Source organism: Gopherus evgoodei, chromosome 3 (genome assembly GCF_007399415.2).
Source record: "Gopherus evgoodei ecotype Sinaloan lineage chromosome 3, rGopEvg1_v1.p, whole genome shotgun sequence".
Lineage (NCBI taxonomy): Eukaryota > Metazoa > Chordata > Testudines > Testudinidae > Gopherus > Gopherus evgoodei.
Window position 1 is genome coordinate 184,345,769 of NC_044324.1, and position 26,221 is coordinate 184,371,989.

The following is a 26,221-nucleotide window of genomic DNA, read 5'->3' on the forward strand; positions in this document are numbered from 1 at the left end:
TTTTTCTTTTATCATTTTCAGTGCAAATATTTGTAATAAAAATAATAATATAAAGTGAGCACTGTACACTTTGTATTCTGTGTTTTAATAGAAATCAATATGTTTGAAAATGTAGAAAAACATCCAAAAATATTTAATAAATGTCAGTCGGTATTCTATTGTTTAACAGTGCGATTAATCGTGATTAATTTTTTTAATCGCAGTAAATGTTTTTGAGTTAATTGCGTGAGTTAACTGCGATTAATCAACAGCCCTACTTAGAAGTCTATTTGTTGTTTACTCACTGAACTTATAAATAAAAGGGCAAAATATTATTTTCTAATCTATGTGTTGTTAATTTTTGTCACAATCCAATTGCTCTGACACCAAAAAATCAAAATTGGTCTGATTTGAAGTCCAAACCATGAATTTTTAATTTCTTTTTAAAAAGAAACCTGAAGAACATTAGCTGTGATTATTTTTAGTTGAGATGGCTTCAGTGAAAGCATTGCCACAGTGTGTCTTGCATCCTTTTACCTTTCTCTCATAGTAACTATTGTAATAATATCAATCATCTCCACAGGAAATGTTGTACTACATAATGTTTCAGTTGATTTGAAACTTCGGAACAAAGTCAGAGCTAAGTGTAGGGTATTTTTTTAAGTTAATACATTTCAGTTAATTCAGTGGGGTTAAATCTGGCTGCCATCTGTTTTCTGGGTTATGAGTTCATCAGAACCAGTACAAGGGCTTACATATTTCCATTACATGGTGATTTACTTATTATTCTGATTACTCTGTTCCCTGCTGCTGTAAAATATATCTAGCTCTTACTGTGAAAAGTGACTCTGTAAAAACAGCACCCTTGGGTTCATTATTTATTGTGTTTCAGTGACTTCCCGATCAAATGTAAGCACAATGGCTCATTTTAACTTCCAGATCTGAAACGCAGCCTGGGTTCTGAAACTCAAATTGTTCTGTCTGGGTCATGCTTTGTCTCTAGTAATAAAAGATTATACAGGCCAAATTCTGTATACCAGTACACCCTCTCCCCCCCAACCATTGTCTTCACTGAAGTTACCCAGGGGTATCTGAGGACAGAATTGGATCCTGTAAAATTATGTCGATGCTGAGCTAGATTAGAATTCAGTTCATTCTCTCACAAGTTTATTGGCCCTGCAGTTCTAATGGGAGTTAAAAAGTTAGGCCATGTCTACGCTAGTGAGTTTACAGCAGCACAGTTGTACTGATGCATCTGTGCCGCTGTAAAATCGCTTGTGTAGCTGGTCTAAGCTGATGGGTGAGAGCTCTCCCGTCGACATAATAAAACCAGAGCAGCGGTAGCTTCTCCCGCCGATTTGGCACTGTACACACCGACGCTTCTGTTGGTATAACTTATGTCGCTATGTTTTTTTTCAAACCCCGGAGCAACATAAGTTATTCCAACAAAAGTGGTAGAGTAGACATGGCCTAAGAAACACTTTTATTTTTGGGGGTCAGTACACCAAACAGATATGAATAACCACAGGGAGTAGAACTGTTGCATAAGAAAGGTATCAATTTTGCAAAGTCACTTTTCAAAACAATGCCATACCTTAAAATAAAAGAGAATAATGTAAGACTTCTATTTAAAAAGTCTGACAATTTTATTTTAGTGTTCTATCTTAAGCCTCGCACAGTGAAATACGCTAGTGAATCCAGCAGATTTATTTGGAGATCACATGCACATAATACCGTATACAGGTGGTAAAGGAAAGAAAAATTTATTAACTCGTCAAATGTTATACAGAATTTTTTTACACATATGCAAACAATATAAAATCAGTGTTCTATAAAAATTATTAATTACTGAATTTGCAGAGAACAATGGATTCTAAAAAGCTGCAGTCAACATTGTCACTTTAATCATTTGATCAAAGTTTATATTTAATCTCTGGCCCTTAACATTTAGATTCAGAGCAGATGAACAATTTTACTGAACATACATATCAATCGCACAATATATTCCTCCTGAAGTTTAACCCGTGATGCCGTCCACAAACGAGATTCTTTACTCCAAATTTTATTTCATAAACCATACATTATATTAGGTAGTTTTCAAGGCTTAATTATATGAACAGCAATTTATTGTCTCCTCCGTGCCTGCTGGGGCAGATCCTCAGCTGGTGTAAACCGTGATAGCTTCAATGGGGCTCTCATTACTCTCTTTACTCCCATTAACATAAAGAGGAGCTATTTTTATGTAGCAGGGAGAGAACAGAACCAGTAAAATGTAGACAAACATCATCCACATCTAAATGTGAAAATTAATTTAAAAACAATGTATCTTTTGTTTCTTTGAGCCAGATTCCCTTTCAAGTCATGAAAACAAAATCTCTCTCTCTCTCTAAACCAACATGATCAATCTATTCCATTATGCGCAGCCTTGGGCTATGATCCTACAGCTGTCTCCTTGTGAACAGATCCCTGCGCTTAGATGAATGAAACTGAAGCATCTGGGCCTTTGTATACAGACAATACAAATTTCAAATAGCCAGAGCTTGATTGATAAGCTTATCATGGACCTCTTATATGGGAAGAAATTATTGGTATAGTGTAAATGTTCAGGGCTTTATGCCCTCTCCTGGGCTGAAGTTCAGATCTGTTAAGGTGTTTGTAATTAAGATAACTGAAGTGGAAGAGGCCTCTGGTTCACAAAGCCAACAGTTCTATCCCTGATACAGCGGGTTTCAGCTGAAGTCTGTGGTACAGCCACAGATAGTTTACACAACGAAAATTCCCATCCACCACTCCTCCCTTACATAAATGTTAGTCAGGCCATGCATCTCATAAGAGGATTTTCATATTCACTAGGCTCTCTGCAATGTTCATGAGGCTCAAAACATGCCCCTCTGACACAAGGATATTTTTTAACCTCAAAATTAATAATCAAGCCCTAGACAACCTGCACTCATCTAGACAAAGTTTTTGAAAATAGTCAATCATTGTGTGGTCTGGTCTCACCTGGGAGAGGGCACCATGACTGCAATCGCTTGTCTCTGTGGTGTTTTGTTTGGTTTCTTAATCTGATTTTTAGGATAAATGGCCAAAGATTACATTCCTCCTCTTGTGTGTGTCTTTAGAGGCATCAAGTATCCCAGGTGAAGCAACCAGATATCCAAAGAGATAGATAGTAACTAATATTCCGTAACTGGAAACTTTGGGGTAGTGTCTCTTTGTGCAGGCCAGTAAGAGAAAAATAGACTCTGGGCCCAATTCTGCAAGTTGCTGGGCACCCTTCCTCTCCTACTGATTTCAGTGGGAGCAGAGCACTCTCAAACACTATCACCCCACGGGGTTGAGGCCAACATCTAATTGACAATTAGCCTTTGGTGTCAAGTGGTGGAATTTCCAGTTTGGTATTCATTTACACTGGCTGCATTTTGGATGAACAGAAGCCTTTGTGTACCATTATGACAAATTGTTTTTTTAGATTTGCTGCATTCAGATTTTCTCCCTATTTTTGTTTAAATTGTCAGGCTACATATACGAGTTTGTGTCTTACACTCTTTGAGAACATATCCCTAGAGATTTTACTGTACACCTTATATATAGGAACACAATTTTATTTTGGTGTGAAGGTTGGGGGAGTGGTTCAGAATTAGCCAACTATCCTTTCTTAGTTTTTGAAATGCTGTATTAGGTGGAGAGAACACTACACCAAAATGCTTGTATAAAACTGAAAAGAAAGCTCAGCTGCATTTTAATGAAGTAACTTAACCAGTTTAAAGAAATGCTTATCTTTATACACATGTATAATTCAATATTTATAGAATATTTATGTATAGAAAGTTTCACTAGGAAAATCAATCTATAGAAAATAAGACAATAAGCATCACTATAAATCAGAATATCCTATCCCTTCACTATAAGGCTCTTTGTTTTAAGGCTACCTCTGATATAAGGCTACTTTAACTTGGTTTCTAAAAAGAGTAAAGGAAACCTCTTGTCAATACATTAATAACCATGCTACACTAAAATAAAGAAAAGAGCAAATATATCTCCGTAGCTAGCTTACACTTAGGGCAAGTTTTTATGGACTAGATTCTTACTTTATATCCACTTAGCTATGCAAAATTATTCTATTGCAATGCAAATTTAAAATACATGAGGCATTTTTGTTCACATTCTGCAATAAAAATTTGATCTACAACAATCTAAATGTTTGTATTTAAGCTGATCTCCACTTTTCATAAACATACATTCCTTCACATAAGTATCTTAAGTAGGTGATTATTATTATTTGTATTCTATAAGACTCTACATTTGGAAACCCTTTATAAAATAGCACATTTTCTGTACTCTTATGTCAGACCTATTCTAGAAACTAGTTTGTCTTTGGAATGTCTAGTATTCAATTGCCTGTACAATACAAATCAGTACTTGAAAGTCATTGTGTGCATTAATTTATAACTGACTTTACTTTTTTGCACATGAAGCTAAAAAACTGACCTTATATATACTGATAAAAATACAAATTAATTTTTTTCTGGAATTAAGTACTACAACTTACTGTAAGTATATTTCATATTTGTATATGTTTAAAACTATGAGATATACCCACTTTGTTCAAATTGTATATGGTATTTTGATCTCAAATAGAGGGCATTAATTTGTTTAAATATAATCTGTGGATTAAAGGCACATCAGACTTGAAAAAGTTACATGGAAACCAATTTCACCCAAGAGTTTCTAAATGTGTAGTGCTAGCTTTTTCAACACTAGCAGAAGAAGAAAATAATAGCAATTCAGTATTACACAATTGGAAAATTTTCATTTTGTCAAAGCCAATTTTTTGTAGAGCATTTTTTTTCAAAAAAAAATGTTAATTTTTTACCAAAACATAAACTAACTTTGGCTGAAATGTTTCAGTCTTCAGTGGCTGGAAAATGAAAGTCAAATTCAGTTTCTTTTATCAAAAACTAATTTTCATTTTTGTGGGGAATTTTTTTCTCTAATCAGCTCTATTATATATGCTAAGGCGCAGAATCTCAGCTGGTTTCAACTGGCATAGATCCTCTGAAGTTACTGGAAGCTGGCCAGCTTAAACCAGCTGAGAATCTCTCCCCAAAAATGATTTCTCCCCCTTCCCGAGGAATATTCACCTCTCTGCAAGATACAGAGATTTCAAAGGTGTGGATGTGGCACTACACAATAATATATACTCAAGAAACTATTGCAGAAAAAAGGAAAAGGAAACTTAAGAAAACTAGTTTTGGGAAATGCAAACTCATGGCTATTGCAATCGAGCAACTTTTCTTTCAGGTTACTTTACAACTTCTGGTAGTGAAACAATTTCCTTTCTCTCTTTGAGTGGCTTTATCAGTACATATCCCTTTCCCCTAAAAACAACAGCATGCCACTTAACATGATCCATAACTTTTCTTAGGTCTTGAGCAGCAAAAATGGCAGCATATTTCTTTTTCAGCACATGGCCTTCAAGTACTAGTTATGTACCCCAGCTAATATTTTTAGTCTGAGTGATCAGTACCAAAGACTTCTGTTGGTAGGTGCCAGTCACTCTATTTCTTAAGCTGACAAATGTACACGAAACATCCTACGGTGCTTCTACAATACAAACACAATAAACATTTTACAGTGACTTTCAGGCAAGCACACCAAATTCAAATAGACTGGTGATTCTGGTTTATAAAAATGTTTCCTGTTAATGGTGGTTGGTAAATAGTACTAGTTTAGCTGTGCCTAAATTTGTTTGAATGTTTAAGAGCACATGGCAGCTTTTCAAAGTCATATTTAATAATGCTACTAAGCAGTACTATACAAGAAATGTAGTGTATGAAACATGAGAACCTAACTTCATTCATCTTAATTCCATATTTGTCTAGAAAGTTTTTGAACCTCTCAAGTGACAGACTCATATCATATTCCTTGGAATACTATTTCACTATGAGATGATTATGGTTAATAAAATGGGGTGGCAGGAAATCAAGGCTTATAGACAAATGTCTTCACGTTGATGGAATTTAGCTGAGCACAAGTCAAATTTGAGTATCTGCCTCCTATTGAGCTAGCAGTTGATATATTGATCCTATTATCAACAACTGAATTTTACTCTGATCTTTATAAAGTATGACATTAGTTGCTACTATAAATCTTACTCCCAGAGAAATATGATTAAGCATATAGAGACAACATAGAGAGGGACATACACTCCTCTTGGTTCCTCCAATAAAAATCTGAACTCCATTGACCTCACTGTCGCTTTAATTGAGATCAGAACTGGGCTGTGAGTCTCTCTCTGCCTTGTGTATTTATATTTTTTTTCCTCTTCCTTCAGTCATAAGATCAGATTATTTCATCTGCTGCATGACTTGGAGGAATTAAAAGTAGCAGCAATTCTGCTCCAATGGCCTCAACTCTTCTGAAGCAGGCTTCATGTCAACAAGGTCTCTACTTCTCCAAGAGACCTTTAGATTTTAAAATATTTGAATGACATCTGTTATATTTTCCTTGAAAGGCTCTAGGATATCAGTATGAGGAGTGGTGAGTACCTGCAACTCCCACTGAGTCACAGGTCTTCATCTCTCTTTGTACCAAGTCCATGATTTGTATGTGTAGTTGTCTGGATAGGCAGAGAGAAGTCCAGCCCCCATGAGGTCTTGAGAACTGTCCAGTCCCATTGTTGTTCTATAAGCTACTATTTTCTTCCTCTCAGATCTCAACATCCCCACCCACACTCCCTACCATAGGGCCCAGAGCAGATAGTCATCCTTCAGATGAGAATGGTGACTGACATCCTTCAAGGCTAATGACAATGCTGTTCCTTAGATCATCCAGCAAGATGGGTGTACACAGGGAGCAACCATCATCTCTTCCACCAAAGCTTAGCAAGTACTATTACAAAAAGCAGGCGCACTAATTAATTTAAGAATTCAGCAGAGAGGCTTCTGCTGTACCTAGCAGATCGGAACTTGACCTCATGATAACACTGCACAAAGCTATGATAGATGAAAGTAATAGGCAATGCTAGTAAAACAATCCCACTAACCACACAAATTCCACCAAGAATCCTTCCAGGTACAGTGATGGGGCACATGTCACCATAACCAACTGTGGTCATCGAGATTATTACCCACCAACAGGCAGCAGGGATGCTGGAAAAGTCCTTATTCTTTATTCCCAAGTCCAGCCCATTTTCAAGGAGTTGTGAAAGTGCACTAAAAATTGCCATGGCAACACAAATAAAGACAAGAAGCATCACCATCTCTCTGTAACAACGCTTCAGAGTCAGACCAAGTGTTTGAAGACCAATGAAGTGACGGGCAAGTTTAATCACCCAAAAAATCCTCATCATCCTAAGAACTCTCAGAGTGACTCCAGCCCTTTGGAGCTGAGAATTTTCCCCTGTGAAAACTGTCATTAGCACAGAAATATAGTAAGGAGTGATTGCCAGCAAATCAATGATGTTCAGGGGTCTCTTGACAAACTCACACTTGTTTTTGGAGATGATGAACCTCACAATGCACTCTGCAGTGAACCAGCCTATGCAGATAGCTTCAATGATCCTGTCAAAAGAAACAAAGTGGAGCATTTTAATTCTATACGAGCATTTTAATTCAGGTTTGTCTGTGGACATTACTAAATTGATATTAATTCAGAGCCTTAGTGGAGGGTGTGCCAAATGGTGAGCCACACTATCTTATTCTGAACTTGTTTGTATAAATATAATACCAGGCTACAGTGAGTACAACTCAGAACTGATTACTGATAAGGATTTGATTATATCTGCGATTCATTTAGTGAATGCTTTGTTGGAATTACAAATTGTTAACATTACCAATATGTGAGGATACTTCTGCAAAGTCAGGAACACTACAGGATAATGTCTAAAATAACGTAGACAACTATTCATATCTAAACTAAAACTCTAGGTCCCTATCCAGCTTAAGATCTCCATACTTCGCAAGCTATCAAACCTACCAAAAGCTATGGAGTGGCAGCTCATTAGCAGAACAACCTATTAAGGAGAAAGACATGTCTGCTGACCTGGGCCACAAAAATTAAACCCCACAGTGAGCACTGAGAAGTTAAAAATCTACTTTTAGGGATAATAGCTCATGCAAGTTTGCTCTCAACCTCCTGTTTTACAAGTGGGGTCACTGCATTCTGCGCTAGCTGAAATTTCTAAAGGGTTTAAAAATGTACAGTGAACTGCAATAACCTAATTTCACAGTAACCAAGTCAATGGTGAGGACCACATCTGAAAGAGAAGGGCATAACCTTCTTATCAAGTACAAACAGCCCAGATGCAGGAAAGTATCCCTGTCCCGGAAAGGTGCTTACGCATGGGCTTAACTTTAAGCATATGTTTAAGTCCCAATGAAGCCAGCGAGACTTAAGAACATGCTCAAATGCTTTACTGAATTGGGCCAACAGAAGGCACAAATAGCAACTGCTGTTTCTGGGTATCCAGTAGCTGCTGGGGATCCAGTATGATAGCCTGCAGGTGGAAACATGCCCTCTTATTAAATTAATCATGAGCATATCTTGTTAATTAAGAGGGCTAATATAATATCTGATATTTTCTCTCATTGCTTTCCCCATCTCACAAGCACTTTCATCTATTGCCTTCAGAAACCCAAAACCCAATAAGACCAGTGCCGTCTCAGTACCATAAGAGGTCTAAAACCCAACTGATGAGAGTCAAAAAGACTTGAAAACTAGATTTACTGGATTTGTTTCACCACCACTGGACATCCAGAATGGAGCAATATTTGGAGAGATTGTCCTTGCCAAGCGATGGCTTATTAAGCAAGAATCCAACTATTATTTTAAGAAAAGATAGCATCTCATGGAAGCACTAGAAATCAGACCCAACAATGGTGCCAACACCTCTGCATTGGCTTTAACAAGCCAGGAAGAACAAACTGTAATTCAAGATAACAGTCTGTATGTGCCCAAAAAATTTCAGAATCCTAGCAAGCATTATAGGCTGAAATGCAACTAGAGAAGATTTTGCCTGTTTTGCTAGAGAATCAGTTCTGCTGAGAAGCATAGCATGGAATCTAGCCCACATGCTGATGTTTCTCTTAACCACTTGGGTTATATCTACACTGGCAATTGAATGACAAAACTTTTGTCTTTCAGAGGTGTTAAACCACCCCCTTCGCCACCCAAAAGACAAAAGTTTTGCCATGACAAGTGACAGCATGAATATTGCATTGTTGGTAGAAGCACTCTCCTGCCGACAAAACTACCCCGGCTCCTCGGGGCGGAAGTTTTTTTGTCGGCAGGAGAGCCGACAAACAGCAGCTACATTGCATGACTTTTAGCGGCCCGGCTGTGGCCACACAGCCATGTCGCTAAATGCTGAGTAGTGTAGACAAAGCCTAAGACGATGGTCTGTTAGAAAGATAATATTCTTCTTCAGAGCCTTCTGAAACTCATCGGTTCCATTAGCCACTGTGGATTTGCTTTCAGTGCAGGTCCTTCTTCCCAACAAAAGAGAGACACCCCAGCCTCAAAAATTGAGGGTGTAGTAATGGTCAGGCAATCGCAAGGGAATAATTTCTGCCTTATAAACTAAATGCTACCATAACAAGAGGTAAGTACCCATTCAGTCAGAAGCAACCACTGAATCTCCATAGATAGCCAGGGAAGCCCATGAAGTATTTATGAATTAGGGGTCTTTCTCTGAGATAAGGCCTACACAAATACATTGACTTAATTTATCTTAGAAAAGTTTAATGTCAGGGCCGTCCTTAAGCATACGCAGCTGCGTAGGGCCCCACGAAATTTGAGGCACCAAATTGCCCCAAATGTCATGGTGCCCTAGACAGCTGCATGCTGCATACGTGGCGGCACCAGCCCCGGTGACCGACCCTATCACTCGGCTGGCCCCCCTGTGGGCAGCGTCCACTGCAAGGTGCAGGGCTGTTCCTAGGGGAGTGTGGGGCCCCGGACAAATCCCTCTGCCCTGCCTCTTACCCTTCCCCCCTGCTCCGCCCCCGGCCTGCCCCCATTCCATCTCTTCCCCCAGTGACCCCACACTCACCGGCAGTGGCGGGAAGTGGAGCAACCCGGCCCCAGCCCGCTCTACTCCACCAGCTCCCAGCCACGGCGCTCCGCTTCTCACTGCCGGTGAGGTTGGGGAAAGGACGCCCCTCACACTCACCTGTGGCGGGAAGTGGAGCGACGTGGCCCCAGCCCGCTCCACTTCCCTTCCCTTGCCTCAGCCCCAGCCATGTCGCTGGGAGGGGCAGGGTTGGGGAAAGGTCCTAAATCAGATTTTTTTAATTTAAATTAAAGTAAGTTTTTCTTTTTAAAAATAAACCTATTTAAAATTAAATCTGATTTTAATACAAACTATAGGAAGCCTAAACTCACTATAATCTCTCAAAAATTTAAATAAAAAATAAATATGCTGAGTCCATGAGCCTCTATTGAAACCTTTACATTACAGGCTGCTTTTCTATATAAAGAAACAATCAGGGGAAAAGAATCTAACTTTTCAGGTCAAACTTTATAAATAATTAAGGGCCTGAGTGCGTGGGAGACCCAGGGACTGTGCTACTGAGCATAAGAGACTGGCAGTCATCACAGGATTTGGGATATAGCTTCTTACTCCAGGGGACACCATCATGTATCACATCAAGATCATCCACTAAATTCGCCTAGATGGTCACATACTCCTATTTTATAGCATCTCCCTATCTGAGCTTTGATTGGCTCATTTCTTAATGCAAAGAGTCACACCAGTGAACTGGTGGAAGTCACTAGCTAAGCACCTGCAACCAGAGTTTGCTGAAGTGCTAAACCAGCTATTGACAGTAGTAGTCTCGTCTGCAAGCACAGGGGGAATATTTTCTTCATTTGGACTAATTCATTCAAAGTTGGGAAATCAATTGGGAGTTGAAAAAGCAGGAAACTTATTCTCTTCCAGTCTAGGAATAAAAATGAGGCGTAAAGGGATGAGGAGTTTTCCACAGTGTAGCTGCCTGAACAGGAATTTGGCCTCAACTGGAACCCCTACAGAATGTACCAAGGGTTCTTTCATGACTACAATGTGGAACAGAACTCTCTGCCTCCCATTTTCCATAACTTCCCATTCTTGTTCTGACAGCACCCATTGGAAACGTGTCCCCTGCAGAATTTACCTTCTAGCTCTCTAAACTTTACATTACTAGGACGTGAGTGACTGCCCTGTGTGTCACAATTAGATGGGGAGTGTCAGGGTTCCCTCTGCACTCTGAACTCTGGGGTATAGATGTGGGGACCCGCATGAAAGACCCCCTAAATTTATATTCCACCATCTTAGGTTTAAACTTCCCCAAGGCACAAATTAATTTCCTTGTCCTTGAACAGTATTGCAGCCACCATCAAGTGATTTAAACAAACATTCAGGGAGGGGCCACTTGGAGCCCTATCCACCCCAAAATATCCCCCCAAGCCACTTCACCCCCTTTTCTGGAGAGGCTTGAGAATAATATACCAACCAATTGCCTTTAATAAAAGTACAGACCAGATGCTTTATGTTTAGGACACTAAAATCAATCAGGTTCATAAATGAAGAACTTTATTATAAAGAAAAAAGTAAAAGAAGCACCTCTGTAAAATCAGGATGGAAGGTAATTTTACAAGGTAATAAAAAGATGTAAAACACAGAGGATTCCCCTCTAGGCTCAACTTCAAAGTTACAAAAACAGGAATAAACCTCCCTCTTAGCACAGGGAAAATTCACATGCTAAAACAAAAGATAACGTATCATTTCAGCAGGAGCAGGGTTATCTGCTTGGTCTCTCTCTTTGTCCGGAGAGGGAACAAAACAAAGATCACAAACAACCCTCCTCCCCAGATTTGAAAGTATCTTCTTTCCCCCATTGGTCCTTCTGGACAGGTGCCAAGTAGGTTAATTGAACTGATTAACCCCTTACAGGTAAGTGATTCTGTACCTCTGGCCAGCAGTAACATCAAATTCCTGCATACATAAAGGTTGTTACCCTTCCATTTATATTTATGACAGGGAGATAGACTGGCTTTTGACTTTACCTAAAGGCAGCATCTTAATTCTTATCCTTCAACTTCACTGCCATTGTGTCAGCCAGTTGGGTTGACCCCAAGGGTGCCTTAGGACATCACAGGATGCAACTTTGGCTCCACTAAGCCTTTCAATGTCATTTAGATGATCCCATTTGCCCTGCATGATGATCCTGTTTGGTGAAGTCCTAGGATAAGTTCAATTATAGTTGGCCAAGGAATGGTGAAGTAGTAGGGCTGTCAAGCAATTAAAAACATTGTGATTAATCTTGTGATAACAAAAATTAATCACAATTAATCGCACTGTTAAATAATAATACAATACTATTTATTTAAATATTTTTGGATGTTTTCCACATTTTCAAATCTATTGATTTTAATTACAACACAGAATACAAAGTGTACAGTGCTCACTTTATAATTTTTTTTTATAAATATTTGCACTGTAAAAATTAAAGGAATAGTATTTTTAATTCACTTAATACAAGTGCTGTAGTGCAATCTCTTTATCATGAAAGTTGAACGTACAAATGTAGAATTATGCACAAAAAAACTGCATTCAAAAATAAAACAATTTCATACAAGTTCACTCAGTCCCACTTCTTGTTCAGCCAATCGCTCAGACAATAACGTTTGTTTACATGTGCAGGAGACAATGCTGCCTGCTTCTTGTTTACAGTGTCTCCCAAAAGTGAGAACAGGCATTTGCATAGCACTGCTGTAGCCGGCGTTGCAAGATATTTGTGTCAGATGTGCTAAAGATTTATATGTCCTTTCATGCTGCAACCACCATTCCAGGGGACGTGTGTCCACGCTGATGACAGATTCTGCTCAATAACGATCCAAAGCAGTGCAGACCGACTCATGTTCATTTTCATCATATGAGTCAGATGCCACTAGCAGAAGGCTGATTTTCTTTTTTGGTGGTTTGGGTTCTGTAGTTTCTGCATCATAGTGCTGCTCTTTTAAGATTTCTGAAAGCATGCTTCACACCTCATCCTGCTCAGATTTTGGAAGGCACTTCAGATTCTTAAACCTTGGGTTGAGTGCTATAGCTATCTTTAGAAATCTCACATTGGTATATTTTCATTTTGTCAAATCTGCAGTGAAAGTGTTCTTAAAATGAACAACATGCTGGGTCATCATACAAGACTGGTATAACATGAAATATATGGCAGAATGCAGGTAAAAAACAGATCAAGGGACCTACAATTCTCCCCCAAGGAGTTCAGTCACAAATTTAATTAACACTTTTTTTTTTAACGTGGCCTGCTAAACCTAGGTTTGTGAGTTCAATCCTTGAGGGAGCCATTTAGGGATCTGGGGTGCCAAAAACAAAACCAACAACCTGTCAGGGACAGTACTTGGTCCTGCTAGTGAAGGCAGGGGACTGGACTCAATGGCCTTCAAGGTCCCTTCCAGTTCTATGAGATAGGTATATCTCCATATTATTAACAAGCATCATTAGCATGGACGCATATCCTACAGAATGGTGGCCAAAGCATGAAGGGGTATACAAATGTTTGGCGTATCTGGCATGTAAATATCTTACAATGCTGGCTACAAAAGTGCCATGTGAATGCCTGTTCTCACTTTCAGGTGACATTGTAAATAAGAAGCAGGCAGCATTATCTGCCATAAATGTAAACAAACTTGTTTGTCTAAGCGATTGGCTGAACAAGAAGTAGAACTGAGCAGACTTGTAGGCTCTAAAGTTTTACATTGTTTTGTTTCTGAGCGCAGTTCTGTAACAAAAAAATCTACATTTGTAAATTGCACTTTCACAGTAAAGAGATTGCACTACAGTACTTGTGTAAGGTGACCTGAAAAACAGTATCTTTTGTTTATCATTTTTACAGTGCATCATTTATAAAGTGAGCACTGTACACTGTGTATTCTGTGTTGTAATTGAAATCAGTATATTTGAAAAATTAGAAAAACATCCAAAAATATGTAATAGATTTCAATTGGTATTCTATTGTTTAACAATGTGATTAAAACTGCGATCACGATCAATTTTTTTAATTGTGATTAGTTTTTTTAATTAATCGTGTGAGTTAACTGTGATTAATCGACAGCCCTATGAAGTAGATATTACATATCCAGAAGCTAGGAGTGCTACTTCTCTGAAGACAAGGAGAAACTCCAAGATTGTGAAAGCCGGGAAACTTGTGGAGCTCACTTGGAGCACAAGCGACAGAAACAGCTTTTTAGCTGCACAGGGAATCAGTGGTACTCCATCCTGAAAAACAGGAGTCACTTTATTACAGAATTGAACTGCAGAGCTACAAAATAATTGCTGTATACTGTGCTGCTCTGGTTATTTCATCTGATCTTGTATTACTGATACAAGCATGATGAAGTAAAATCAGAATATCATGTTTTCTAGCTTTGACACTCCCTCTAATCAATATGATAGCTTCAATCAATCCATCTTACCTGCCCCTTCCCGCCTCCCCCCGCCATACCTCCACACAATTCCTGGCTATTGAGAAGAAGGCTCCGTTCTTTTCTTTGTCCCTCTTCACTTCCCCCATTTCCTGATTATTGATGGGAAGGATGGGGTTCTTCTCTAAGACCATTCTTTCCTCCCCTTCATAGATTAATTCCAGAAGCTTCGTTCCATCTTGTCCCATCCTATCCCACATGTTTCACTGGGGACAGGTAGTTGGTGCTCCTGAGACCAGGCAGAGTAAGAAGAATGCAATGATCAGACCTACGGCCTACATAGGCAGGGCCAGTTCTAGGCACCAACTCAGCAAGCAGGTGCTTGGGGTGGCCAACGGAAAGGAGTGGCACATCCGGCTCTTTGACAGCAATTCAGCGGTGGGTGCCCCAGTCCCTCTCGGTCCCTATTTTTTTTTCCCGCCACTTGGGGCGGCACAAACGCTGGCGCCGGCCCTGTATATGAGGACTCAGCAGAGCTTCATATTAGTTCTGCAGCTTCAAATTGAGTAATTCTGCCTTAAATGATTCATTGTTTGTTACTTGTATCATTAATAGATAAATAGCATCAGTTAAGAAAACTGAGATTTAGCAACTAGCCCTTAATATGGCCTAATTATCTTTGACATTTAATATGAAATTAAAACCAACTAAGATGCATTCACTTGGAAGAATAAGGACACAACATGTTCTGTATTCACTTTTCTTAAAATACTCTGGGATATTTTCTTATGCCAAATACCCAGTTTCTTTTTTAATGGAGGAGACAGGGTGCAAGAGGATAAATAAAGCATATACGTTTTAAAACTGTCTCACTATATGTTCATCTGACAGACTATATGTTATAGTCCATTGTTTAAATCACACGTATGTTAAATACATATTTACAACACAGACTTTATGCTGATATCATTAGGCAAACCAGCATCTACTCCGTATGTTTCCAATCAAGATTTTTAGCAGGCTTTTCCTCTTCTTCATTTCAGTTTTAAAACAACCTACCATTAAAAATTGAGAAAATATTTTTTAAACAAACATAAAATAATGCTCCCTCAAAAATTCACAAAATATGAGAAATTCAGAGAAAATGCTGAACCCTCATTTTTATTCAGTGGCTAGATATTCCAGCACAGATGGTGTGTAAAATCTTCTATTGTGCCAATGACCCCTGCTTGTACCTAAACACAATGAAAATTTAGTTCTCATCAAAAACGCTAAATCTCTAGGTATTTATCAGTTTTCAAATAAGACCCTCAGCATTATTTTTAATGTGGTTCTTTGTCTGTGAAATGAAAATCAGTCCTCTGCAGCTCTTTTTCTAAACCAATCACTTTGTTTAATTTTCTGTTCTGACTGATAATTCCCTAGCAGAATAACCTATTTTACATATAGACTGGCTTAGACTGCTTTGGAAATGCTTTTTTTAAAGTCACTAACAAGACTACTGTGGTGTACTCAAAAGTAATCATATTCTGAGTTGTCACAAAGCATCCTTCAGTTGTGAATTCTTCGTTTTTTTTAAACTGATAATTTTCTTTTCTTTGTAATATTCTCCGAGAAATTAGCTGAAATCTCAAAAAAAGAATTCACTGGAATGGCTTTATCATCTATTAAACTTCTGAATAAAACATACACAGTCAACAGGACACATGAAGAAAACAGATGACAAGACAATATGTGATTAAAGTCCATCAACATCCATTTGTGCCTACATTGTTCCTAAAATCTTATTTCCACATAAAAGCAGCATTAAACTAGAAAAATTTCAAAGCATTGGTTCCAATGGTCAAGTCTTTGCTCAAGCAAACTCCCAGTGACTTCCACACATAACGTCTTCTGAGTTAATGGGAGTATTGCCTGAGCAGGTATTGCAGAATATGGGCCAGAATCTGTGAAGTCGCTGGGAATTCTCGACTTACTGTGTTCCCAAAGCTTTCCTGTCAACATCTTTCAATTCTGCATTTTGTCAGTGATAGTATATCTGAACGGATTAGACTGTCTCATGTATGATCACAGCCCCACATTAGGAGTGGTAACAAGATCCCTTTTCCCAGGTGCTGTCCTTAAGAAAGGCAAAATGCCTTCTGGAGCTCCCAGGGCTTCAGTTATTGTGCCTAAAGAAAGTACAGAGTGCACTTCCTCTGCAGTTGTCTTCTGACCACTGTTTCTGGGGATGAGGAAACTCTAGCTCTTCACCCTCCCTCCCTACCCACTTTGTAGAAGTCTGAGTAGATCTTGCCAATGCCCATTATGGCCAGCCCATGTGAGGAAATAAGGGGACATGTCAGATCCTGGCACCCTCTCCTTCTCTGGTGCACTGAATGTACCTTTGTATGAATGTCTCATGGGACAAGTCTGTTATAAAAGAGGCATTCATGTCCCTATATTTAAATGATATATGTTATGCCATTATCCAGTCACAGCCCTCTACATATAAAGGAGTTTAGAATTTAGCTATAAAATGGTGTTTGGGGCTAAAACATGACAAACTGGATCTTAGCCTGGCAAGGAGTTCTTCTTCCTTTTTATTAAATGTGGGAAACAAATGTGTTTGGTGTTCTGAAGTTCTATGAGGGTAGGAGACTAAACACTAGTGGTTTCCAATGTATTTTCTGGGCCCCTGAGATTGAAACACAACTTAAGTTTTTTACCTGAAATTTTGCAGAGATCTATTTTATAATGTGAACAAATGCCCTCTGGTAATTGATGATATGTGGTGTTTAGAAAAGCAGCGATTTTTGTTTTATTGTGCTTAGGAAAGCAGAAGTTATACATACTTACTAACTGTGGGTTTCATTCTACACATTCAACCATGATTTCAGTGTTTGTAAAAGGGTGGCGGGAGAAGGGCATCTCTTCCTGGGAAAAATAATTCTGAGATGAGCATGCACAACAGCCTATTGGCACAACAGGTTGTAATGGCTCTGTGATAGCGTACATTCCAAACAGGACTGAAAGAGGCAGGATTAAAGAGAGACAGAAAGCCCAATTAGTCCATTCTGTGGCACCTGGAGGGGAGACAGATAATTAAGAATTAGACCAAGCTGGAGAACCAGACTGGGTGATGCGTACAGAGGAGGGACTGCAGGGCACTAGGAAGAGGAGTCATATGTGAGAAGGTGTGAGTTTCTGCTCTGTGGGAAAAAGCTTATGTTGTGGGACTGTCCCTGAATGGAGAGGACAACTGGGGAAAAGGAGACTCCTGAAGCTAGCCTGGGAGAAGAGAGATTCCAGGGAAGATACCCCAAGGATCAGTGATTTAAGAGACACTGGTCCTCCAGAGAGAAGAAAGGGAGTGAGAAGAGATGTACAGTGTCTGGGAGAAGGAGAAGAATCTGTGGAGGACTGAATCTGGGACACATGGAAGAGTTTTCATTCCTTCAAAATGGGATGCTGTTACCTTAGGACTGGTCAGACTCTTAGTGTAACCTTAGTGGAGGGCCAAGTCACTGCACAGACCACTGAAGCCTGGAGGAGGAGGGTAAGGCAGAGGAGCGGCAATGCTGAGTCTTGCCATGAGGAGGTGCTCCGGATGGTGAGTCTATGACAGGACCTGCAATGGAAAGGTTTAGGAAGTCCCAAAAAGATTTTGCACAACTCTCATTTCAGTGTCATACACAGGATCAGTTTATAGATGGGTCCACAAATAAAAAACTTTCAGGACCCTAAATACCCATCTGCTGTGTGACACAAGAGAACAAAGAGGAGGACTTTAAATCACCAAAAACATCAGAAGTGGAGACTGGGGCTGCTGCTGTCTGCTCCTCAGCAGCATGTGGAAGTCCTGGAACAATTCTTCTCCCTTGAGGAGTGGAACGTACCAGGTAGGAGGAGAGCAAGGTCACAAAATACATTGCTGTGTGAAATGTTTTCAGTAATAACTTCTGCTACGTACTTCTACTCCCTCATTCCTAGGAATAGCCTCATGGAGGGCAGCCTCTCTGCAAACCAGAAGTCCCATTCCCTGCAAATCTCTGGGATTGGCAGGAGTTGGAATTCTCATACTCCATGCCTCTCCCTAAGAGAGGACCATTACATGACTCTCCCTGAGTTTGCTAGGCCCTCTATCTCCCTCCCAAAAGTGAGAGGATATGACATGGCTTTAACTTAAGGGAACCTGACTCCAGGGGATTGATAGAATATAGAGCTTTTTACTACTGGGTCACATATTGACCCAAATGTTCATGACCAAAACTCATAATCATCTGATGGCTGTTCAGAAGACCACATGAAAGGTTTGTTGATCTCAGTCTTTTTTCCTGTGAATGGGTGCTCACATCCAAACATGTACACAAAACTGGTATCAGTTGGCACTAGTAGACACCACTCTTACTAACAGTCTCCATAAAGATAGAGGACTGAATAGTGTGGACTGAACTACTCTATCATTCTTAGTGGTATTGCCTAGAGAAGGAGGTCAAGGCTCATTGGTAGCAGGGAAGCTTGCCCGGCTTCTGTCCATACTTTACTTGCTCTGTAGATAACAATTCACTTGCCAGGATGACCAGTCTGGTGCCTTTTCCAAGAAATAATTTTTTTTTTTAATTGAAAAATAGCCTGGGAAAAATGGTAATGAAGCTTTGTGGTTTCCAATGAAAACAGAGTGCATCTCTTTGTTGTACTGTAGAATTACTTTATGCAGGCCAAATGTAACCATCATAGCTCATTCTACTAATGTGTGAGAGTGGGTCTCTCTCTTACAATATTGATTCTAAACTGATGGTTTTATAAAAAGTTTACAGACGCCTAAATCAGGATGGGCACATTTTAAAATGAAACATTATAAAATGTATAAGGAATGTTCAGGTAAAGAATCGTGAGGGGAATAGCAAGGTTCTGACACAAGTGAGTGGGCATTAAAGTTAATTTCAATTATTTTATGTGTTAATTTATTTTTAAAAAGCAGTAAATTCTCTGGTAGTTAGCTATCCTGTTCATCTTCAAGAGAGCCCCCAGAATATAATGAAATATCCAAGGAGCTAAACTACCTCCCCCTCCCTGATTAATCTAGATATCCTAAACACTATGGGGCCTGATCCAAACTTACTTCAGTTGGCCTTTCAATTAGATCTTAGTAGTGCTGCGCAAGATGATGCACTTAACAACGTATGAGTGTAGAGATTAAAGTAATTAAGCATATAATTTATAAATAGAATCATATGCACCTTAATTTACCTGTTGGTGGGTTGTCAGTTGTTGCCTATGGGAAGACACTAATACAAATGATCTGAGAAAGACACAAACTGCAGCAAACAGGCTCTCTCCGAGACCAGAGATGGAGCTAACTGGGCTGAAAGGAATTTACTAAACTTCTAAGAAAAGATTAGGTGTACATAAGGAGAACTATATATACAGACCTCTATTGTTTTTACCCTTTGCTCTGTGTGCGATGTACCTTTTTGATGGATGAATAATGATTTGTTTAGAAATCTGTTTAATCAGTTTGCTGGTCACAGGTCCCCAGAGGAAAAGGGCTTATCTTATATAAGCCCCAAAACACAGTTGGGCCTGTAGTTAATACTTGTAAAACAGGGGATTGCTACCCAAAGATCCAGTCCAACAGAGACGGGATCACAGGAAGAAAAGCTTGTCACCTGAGGAGTGCGCTTAAGTCACTGGAAAGAGTCTAAAACACAGCTTGTCCTAAAACTGTGTCAATGGGTTTACTCCTGTGGTCCTTCCTCAATTAACTGAAATGGGAACTTTTTTCTGCAAGACTCATCCCTAAAAGTCGAGTAGAATTTCAGGAAATCCTAGAAACTAATGAAAAGTTAATTTATAATAGGTATTAAAAATAATTAAGCCTTTTTTTTTTTAGTTTTACTGATGGAATTTAAAGGCTGAGGCAATTAATTTTTTGTGAAATCCAGGAGGAAAAAAAGTTGTGCTAAATGCCAGTCATGTGATATACCTTAACTTTCACATGTCAATCTTGAGGACTTTTGCAGCCATCTGATCTTTTGCATTATGAAAATGGGGCATGAGGGAGGGATGTTGCGCTCCCCTTCAGGTATCTGACCTGGACAATGATCTAACCAGTGGACCACATTCCATGATATATCTTGGTCACGTGCCACTTGAGGAACATTGTGCATACACTAAGATGAAGAAAAGATTCTTATTTCTGAATTATTTAAATAACATCTCAATTTATTGTTGAAATATAGTCACCAGCTCAGTGCTGTGATAAAAATATAACATTGCTATTTCTTTGTCCCTCATACCAAAGAAATTAATGGGAGTTTTTGTTCCACTGTGTTTTTTGTTCTTTGTTTTTTCTTTTTAAGAGGAGGTAGAGCACTGATAAAGGACAATAGTTTTTATTAATGAACATACTAGAGACTAAAAACACAGCAGATACCTACATTTCAAAAAATACTGGATTTCATGGGAAAACTTTAGTGCTAAGCTCTTTTGAAAATCTGGCTCTAAATGTAAATAATGTTAAGTTGTAACTATACCAGTGACAGCAAGGAAATTCAAATGTAAGCAAGCAGGAAGACAGTAAATCCAGATAACAGCTGTGCTGGGGCCCGATCCTGGAAATACATAAGAAACAAATACTCATGTGTTTGCAGGATTGGGCTCTCAGGGTCAGCTTCTCAACTGGTGCAAACTGTCACAAGCTTACTGAAGTCAACATGCCTATGACGATTTACACTCGCTGCAACTCTGCCTTAAACTCACATTCTTCCAGCTTCTGAGGTTTTTAGTACTGAAGTGCATGCTTATGATAGAACTATGCCACCTCAGCCAGTGTCCTATAAGTATAGTGACTACCAGAGGAAGAACATGCACCCATTTGCAAAGTGTTCAGTGTTAAACTATTACATCTATGCAGCAATAATATATGAATAAAGTTATATCTCAAGTGAACCAAGTTACATCATTGGCTAGATAGTAAAGATTCCTGGAAGAGCAGCATAGGGATTGTTGAAGCACAACCCTGATTCCCTATCCCATAGGCTAGTTCTTTGCAATTCATATACCAGCACAAATAGTTCTCAAACTACCACTGATACTGTTTTTTTCCAGGTATTTACAGATCACTCTTCAATATTTTTTTCTCTTCTCTTCCCCAGGTATTGGCAACACTGTATGTTACTAGTATCTTGGGCCCACTCTTGCAAATACTTATACATGTGACAAGGTTACCCTTGTGAGTAATGTTATATACAGGCATTTTTGTGGAAGGGGTACTAAGAAGTATAAAACTTGCAATGCTTAGCTGTAAATAAAAACTTATTTAGGTAAGTGCAACAACTTGACAGTTGACCTGCACACCATTGAGAATTATTGTGAATAAAGTCAATAGTGCCTAGGTGTGTCAGCACATATTTTTTCTATCCGTTAGGTATCTATGTGAATTTGTGTTATATACAAATCACCCAAGGTATCTACTCTTTGGAGATATCTGAAATAATTAGGGACAATTTAAAGGCCAGGTTTTAAACCGCCAGACACTTTCACATATATCAAGCTTAAATATGGATCTTTTCATTTTTACCTATGGTATTTGTATCTAAACAGGAGCCAACAGCTCAGTGCATCTCCACTCCCATTTGATCCTGCAGTGAGTCTTTGGCCCAGTTACAGTGAACTTGGAGCTGCACACATATCGAAGTCAATGGAAACCATGAACATACTTCCAAGGAATGAATTTGACTATTAGTGCAGAATATATCACATACCAATTAATTCTATGGCAACAGACTGATTTCATAATGACAAGATGACTTCACTATAGAGAAAAGCAGGATAGGCTGAACTGCGGAGGATAAAAACTTCTGCTGACAGACAAATAACCCCCATCAGCAAAGAGGAACAGAAAAAAAATGGGTTTTTTTTTTGATATGTCAACTTCCCTCAGATGAGTAATTCTTACCTAGGAGAGAGAGAGCCCATTAAAATCTGTCCCTTTGAATCCTTTCTCCCACTGGTTTAAATCAGGAATAACTGACATCCTTGGAATTACACCAGTTTAACACTGGTGTGAGATCAGAATCAAGCCCAATAAGGACTGCTCACATTTATAAGACTTGCAGGATTGAGCCCTAAAGCCACAATATCAATTTTGTATGTCTTTGTTTCACAACCTTGATGTTTTTAAATATGTTTTAGCGAAGATCAAATGTAATGTATAGCATCAATTTAAATATCTTTTGGGACACTATATAATACATTTGTAAGGGGACAGAATCATTTCTCTAACAGACCTTCTCTATCTCTAACTTCTATGAGTCTATGTATAGAATCTGGTCCTGCCAGGATGCAGTGCTGTCAAGTTACTCACATACTTAAGAACTTGCAGAAGCGGGGCATTTGTGTACAGTTTATATTGGAGGACTGGGACCTTGTAAGTATATTTATGGAATATATATTGCATTTAATTTTTTAAAACATTCAAAAATGGGCAAAATAAATCTCTTAAAGTTTAAGAGTTTGGTTTGCTTTTCTCCATTTAGGAGGACCAATCCTACACCCTTTCCTGGCTTGAGTAATCGCTACTCATAAGAGTCTCACAGAATTAAAAAGGATTATTCCTATGCGTTAGGATTATTGGTGGGCAAAACGGTTGCAGGATCTACTAGAGACTACTACAACTATAAAGAGCATGGGCTACATTCTGATCTCAGCTGCTCTGGTATGGAGTTGTTCCATTTTTACTCCAGTGTAACCGAGATTAGAATCTGTCCCTCTTTTTCTAGGCTAAGAATAGCTACAAGGTTCCCCTGTGTTACTTAGGTGGTTTCCACTATAATAAATAAATATTGAAACTCAGCCCGTCTAATTTACAGATGAGGGAATTGTTAATTACAGTGTCAGCTCATGCGTAGGGGGCGAGGGGCTCTTTTATTCGGGAGTTAGCATAGTACCTAGTACAAGGAGGCTCTGATCCAAACCCGACAAGGGCAGGCGTTTCCCTCCCCAAGGAGTTTCAGGGCTGGTTCTTGTGTTGGGCTGTCAGTCCTGGGGGAGAGGGTGGAGTATCACGGTGCTAACTAAGTGCTCAATAATTGATAGCCATTAACTGTCGGGATGAGCGGCAGGACACGCTGGAGTGGACACACCGGACTAGACAGTGGGAAAATAAGTGACTCGTCCTACCCGGAGGGCTCCCTCACTGAGTCTGCTGTGTACCTGCTCTGCTCCTCCACGCTGCGGTTCTCGGCCGCCCGCCACTCGGGCAGGGTGCTGGCGCACAGCACCACCATGGACACGATGACGAAGAGGATGGAAACCGTGGCCAGGATCTGGGCGGCCACGGACGAGGTGGGCTCCTCGAAAGTCCGCCTCATCCTCTCCAGCCACTTCCTGCCCTCGGCGGCAGGCGGGGCCTCGGCGCCGTCGCCCGCTGGGGGCTCGTCGGCGGAGTAGAAGGTGTAGGTGTCGGACATGCGGTCGTCCAGGCGGCGCTGGCAGCAGTAGTCCAGGTGCGAGCACTCGAGCCCCCAGTAGATCATCTCGTTGTAGAAGGAGAGCTCGCACATGTGCGGCGCGAAGCGCAGGTGGCCGTGCCGCACGTACAGCAGGATGAAGCCGAAGGCCTCCGAGTGGCGGTCGAAGAAGAACTCGTTGCGCTCCCGGTCGTAGTCGTCGCACACCTCCAGCACGTCCTGCTCCGAGAGGCAGCCGTGCAGCCGGCTCACCCGCCGCAGCGGGAAGTCCTTCAGCACCTCGCGGGAGAAGGAGTAGCGGGTGCCCCCCACGTTCAACACCACCGAGCGGCCCCGGCCAAAGTTCATGGCTTGCGCGGGGCGGAGGGGGCGATGGCTGGCCTCGGCTCGGGGCCCCCGGCGGGCGGGGAGAGGAGGGTCCCCGCGCCCCTCCTGCGATTCGGCTCCCGGGGCTGGGCGCGGCGGGAGGGCGGGCGCCCCCTCGGAGCCAGCGGCTGCCCGCGCCCCGGGGCGGAGGGAGACTCAAGCCAGCCCCGAAGCTGGGCGCTGCCGCTTCAGCGGGGCGCGGAGGACGAGCCCGGGAGCCCGCTGGGCGCGGCTCCGGGCGTCGGGGCTCCTCGGGCCCGGGGGCTGCTGCGGTTGGTCCGCGCAGGCGGCATGGTGCCGCCGCGGGGCCAGGGAGGAAGGGGGAAGCCCCGCCAAGTTGGAGAGCCTCGCTCCGCTGCCTCCTCCGCTCTCCCCGCCGCCCGCTGTCTGCTCCGAGGCGAGCTGGAGACAGAGCGGCTCCGCGGAGCCAGGGAAGAGGCGGTGGGGAGGGGACACGCCTCCTCCTGCCTCCCTGGCACAGCGAGGGACTGGAGCTGCCTCCCACCTTGACTCTGCCCCCATCCCCAGCCGCCAGGGGCACTTCACCCAGCGGCTGCTTCCCTTCTCCTTCCCCGCCCTCGGGCGCAGCCCCTCCCCGCCCGGCTCCCCCGGGGAATCACTGGGCATTTATTCTCCAGCCCCCTTGGGATTCCCCCCGGCTCTTGCCTGCGAAACGGTTGCACTTCAGTTGGCTAAAAGCTCCATTTCACGGGCGCATTAATATTTCACAAGAGCAGAACTTGCACTCGGCCCTATGAGCTTTAATGCCATTTTCGCCTTCTTCCTCAGGCAGCGGAGCAGGGTGGAAAACACAAGTGGGTGGATTTAAGGGGAGCCCGTGGCTTTTGCGAAGGTGACGACTCGGGCTCCGTCAGGCTCCGCACAGCAGCCTGCGGAGAGAGGGAGGTTGTAAACTCGGACCGAGAACGCGTTTGTTTTCTGGCAGCTTTGTGCGTACAAAGACTTCGCAGAAGTTGCCTGCAAAGAGCTGTGTCTGTAGTCAACAAAGTGACTAAAAGTCCCCGGAGCAGAAACGTTTGATCACCACATTACCCACTGCTTGTTTAACACAGCTGGGGACCAGCGCTGTTTGTTTTCATCATATCTTTACATTCTTAGTAGCGGTGATGTGCCTCGCTGGAGTGGGAATTGGGTGAGCAGAGCGCGCTCACGCCTACACAGGTTTAAAGATTTGGGGTGCGAGGGGGACAATAATTTTTTGGATTCACTCTTTCTGAATTCTGACGCGTTTGTTCTTTTTAAGGTGCCCGATGCACGCCAGGGTTAAGAGCTCACATTCCTTCCCCTTATCTTCTGTCTGTCCTCTTTCAGACCCACAGGCATAATTTAGAAAACAGTGCAAACGCCTCAGTTCTTTCTGGCTGTTTTATTTATAGCCACTTCAGGATAGTATTTATGCGCTGATTTTATTTATCCTCATTTTTCTTCCTTGTTTTTTGTTATACCAGTATAGAATGTTTGTTTTTACTAAGACATGTCTTACTTGATTGCCCAGCCTTCAGCATGAGTTTGTCCTTTTGAACATAATTTTAACATATTGTTACAGCACAATGATGATGATGAGCGTGTCTGAGTTTCTTAGTTTGGGATTTAGTACCGGGGGTCATTATTTTTCCTCTCCCTTGATTTTTTCCTAAGTGATGCACATATTCATCAGCATTTAAGCACCTTGGGATAAACTCATCCAAGTATAACTCTATCCATCTCGTCCAGGTTACACCAGGTATTACTGAATCTGGCTTCTTCTGTCCAAGAGGGAGGGCAGGTATCTCTCTTCAGAACTGCTGCCAGACCTGGGCAGAATCCAGTACTTCTAAAGGGAATAGCAGGGACAAAATACACCATTGATTTACTATTGCATCTTTCTGCTGCTGCTGATATATGTATTTGTTTTTATGGGTTATCTTGTTTTGTTACTATCAGTTTACGCTGACAGCTGATGTTTGTAGGACACCTATAAAGGTTAAAAAAAGAAG

General features: G+C 41.0%; 1 protein-coding gene across 2 annotated transcripts; it reads right to left on the minus strand.

Annotated features, from left to right (window-relative positions):
• Positions 1 to 1,634: 1,634 nt before the first annotated feature.
• Positions 1,635 to 24,250, minus strand: KCNG3 (potassium voltage-gated channel modifier subfamily G member 3). 2 transcript variants are annotated; one of them, XM_030557644.1, is made up of 2 exons: positions 23,602 to 24,250; positions 1,635 to 7,544 (listed from the first exon to the last, which is right to left on the minus strand). In XM_030557644.1, the coding sequence occupies exons 1-2, from the start codon at positions 24,204 to 24,206 to the stop codon at positions 6,899 to 6,901; spliced, it is 1,251 nt and encodes a 416-aa protein (XP_030413504.1). In that variant the 5' UTR covers positions 24,207 to 24,250; the 3' UTR covers positions 1,635 to 6,898. The 2 variants fall into 2 exon arrangements, with proteins under 2 accessions (XP_030413504.1, XP_030413503.1); XM_030557643.1 differs by having other exon boundaries at positions 23,569 to 24,250.
• Positions 24,251 to 26,221: the final 1,971 nt, after the last annotated feature.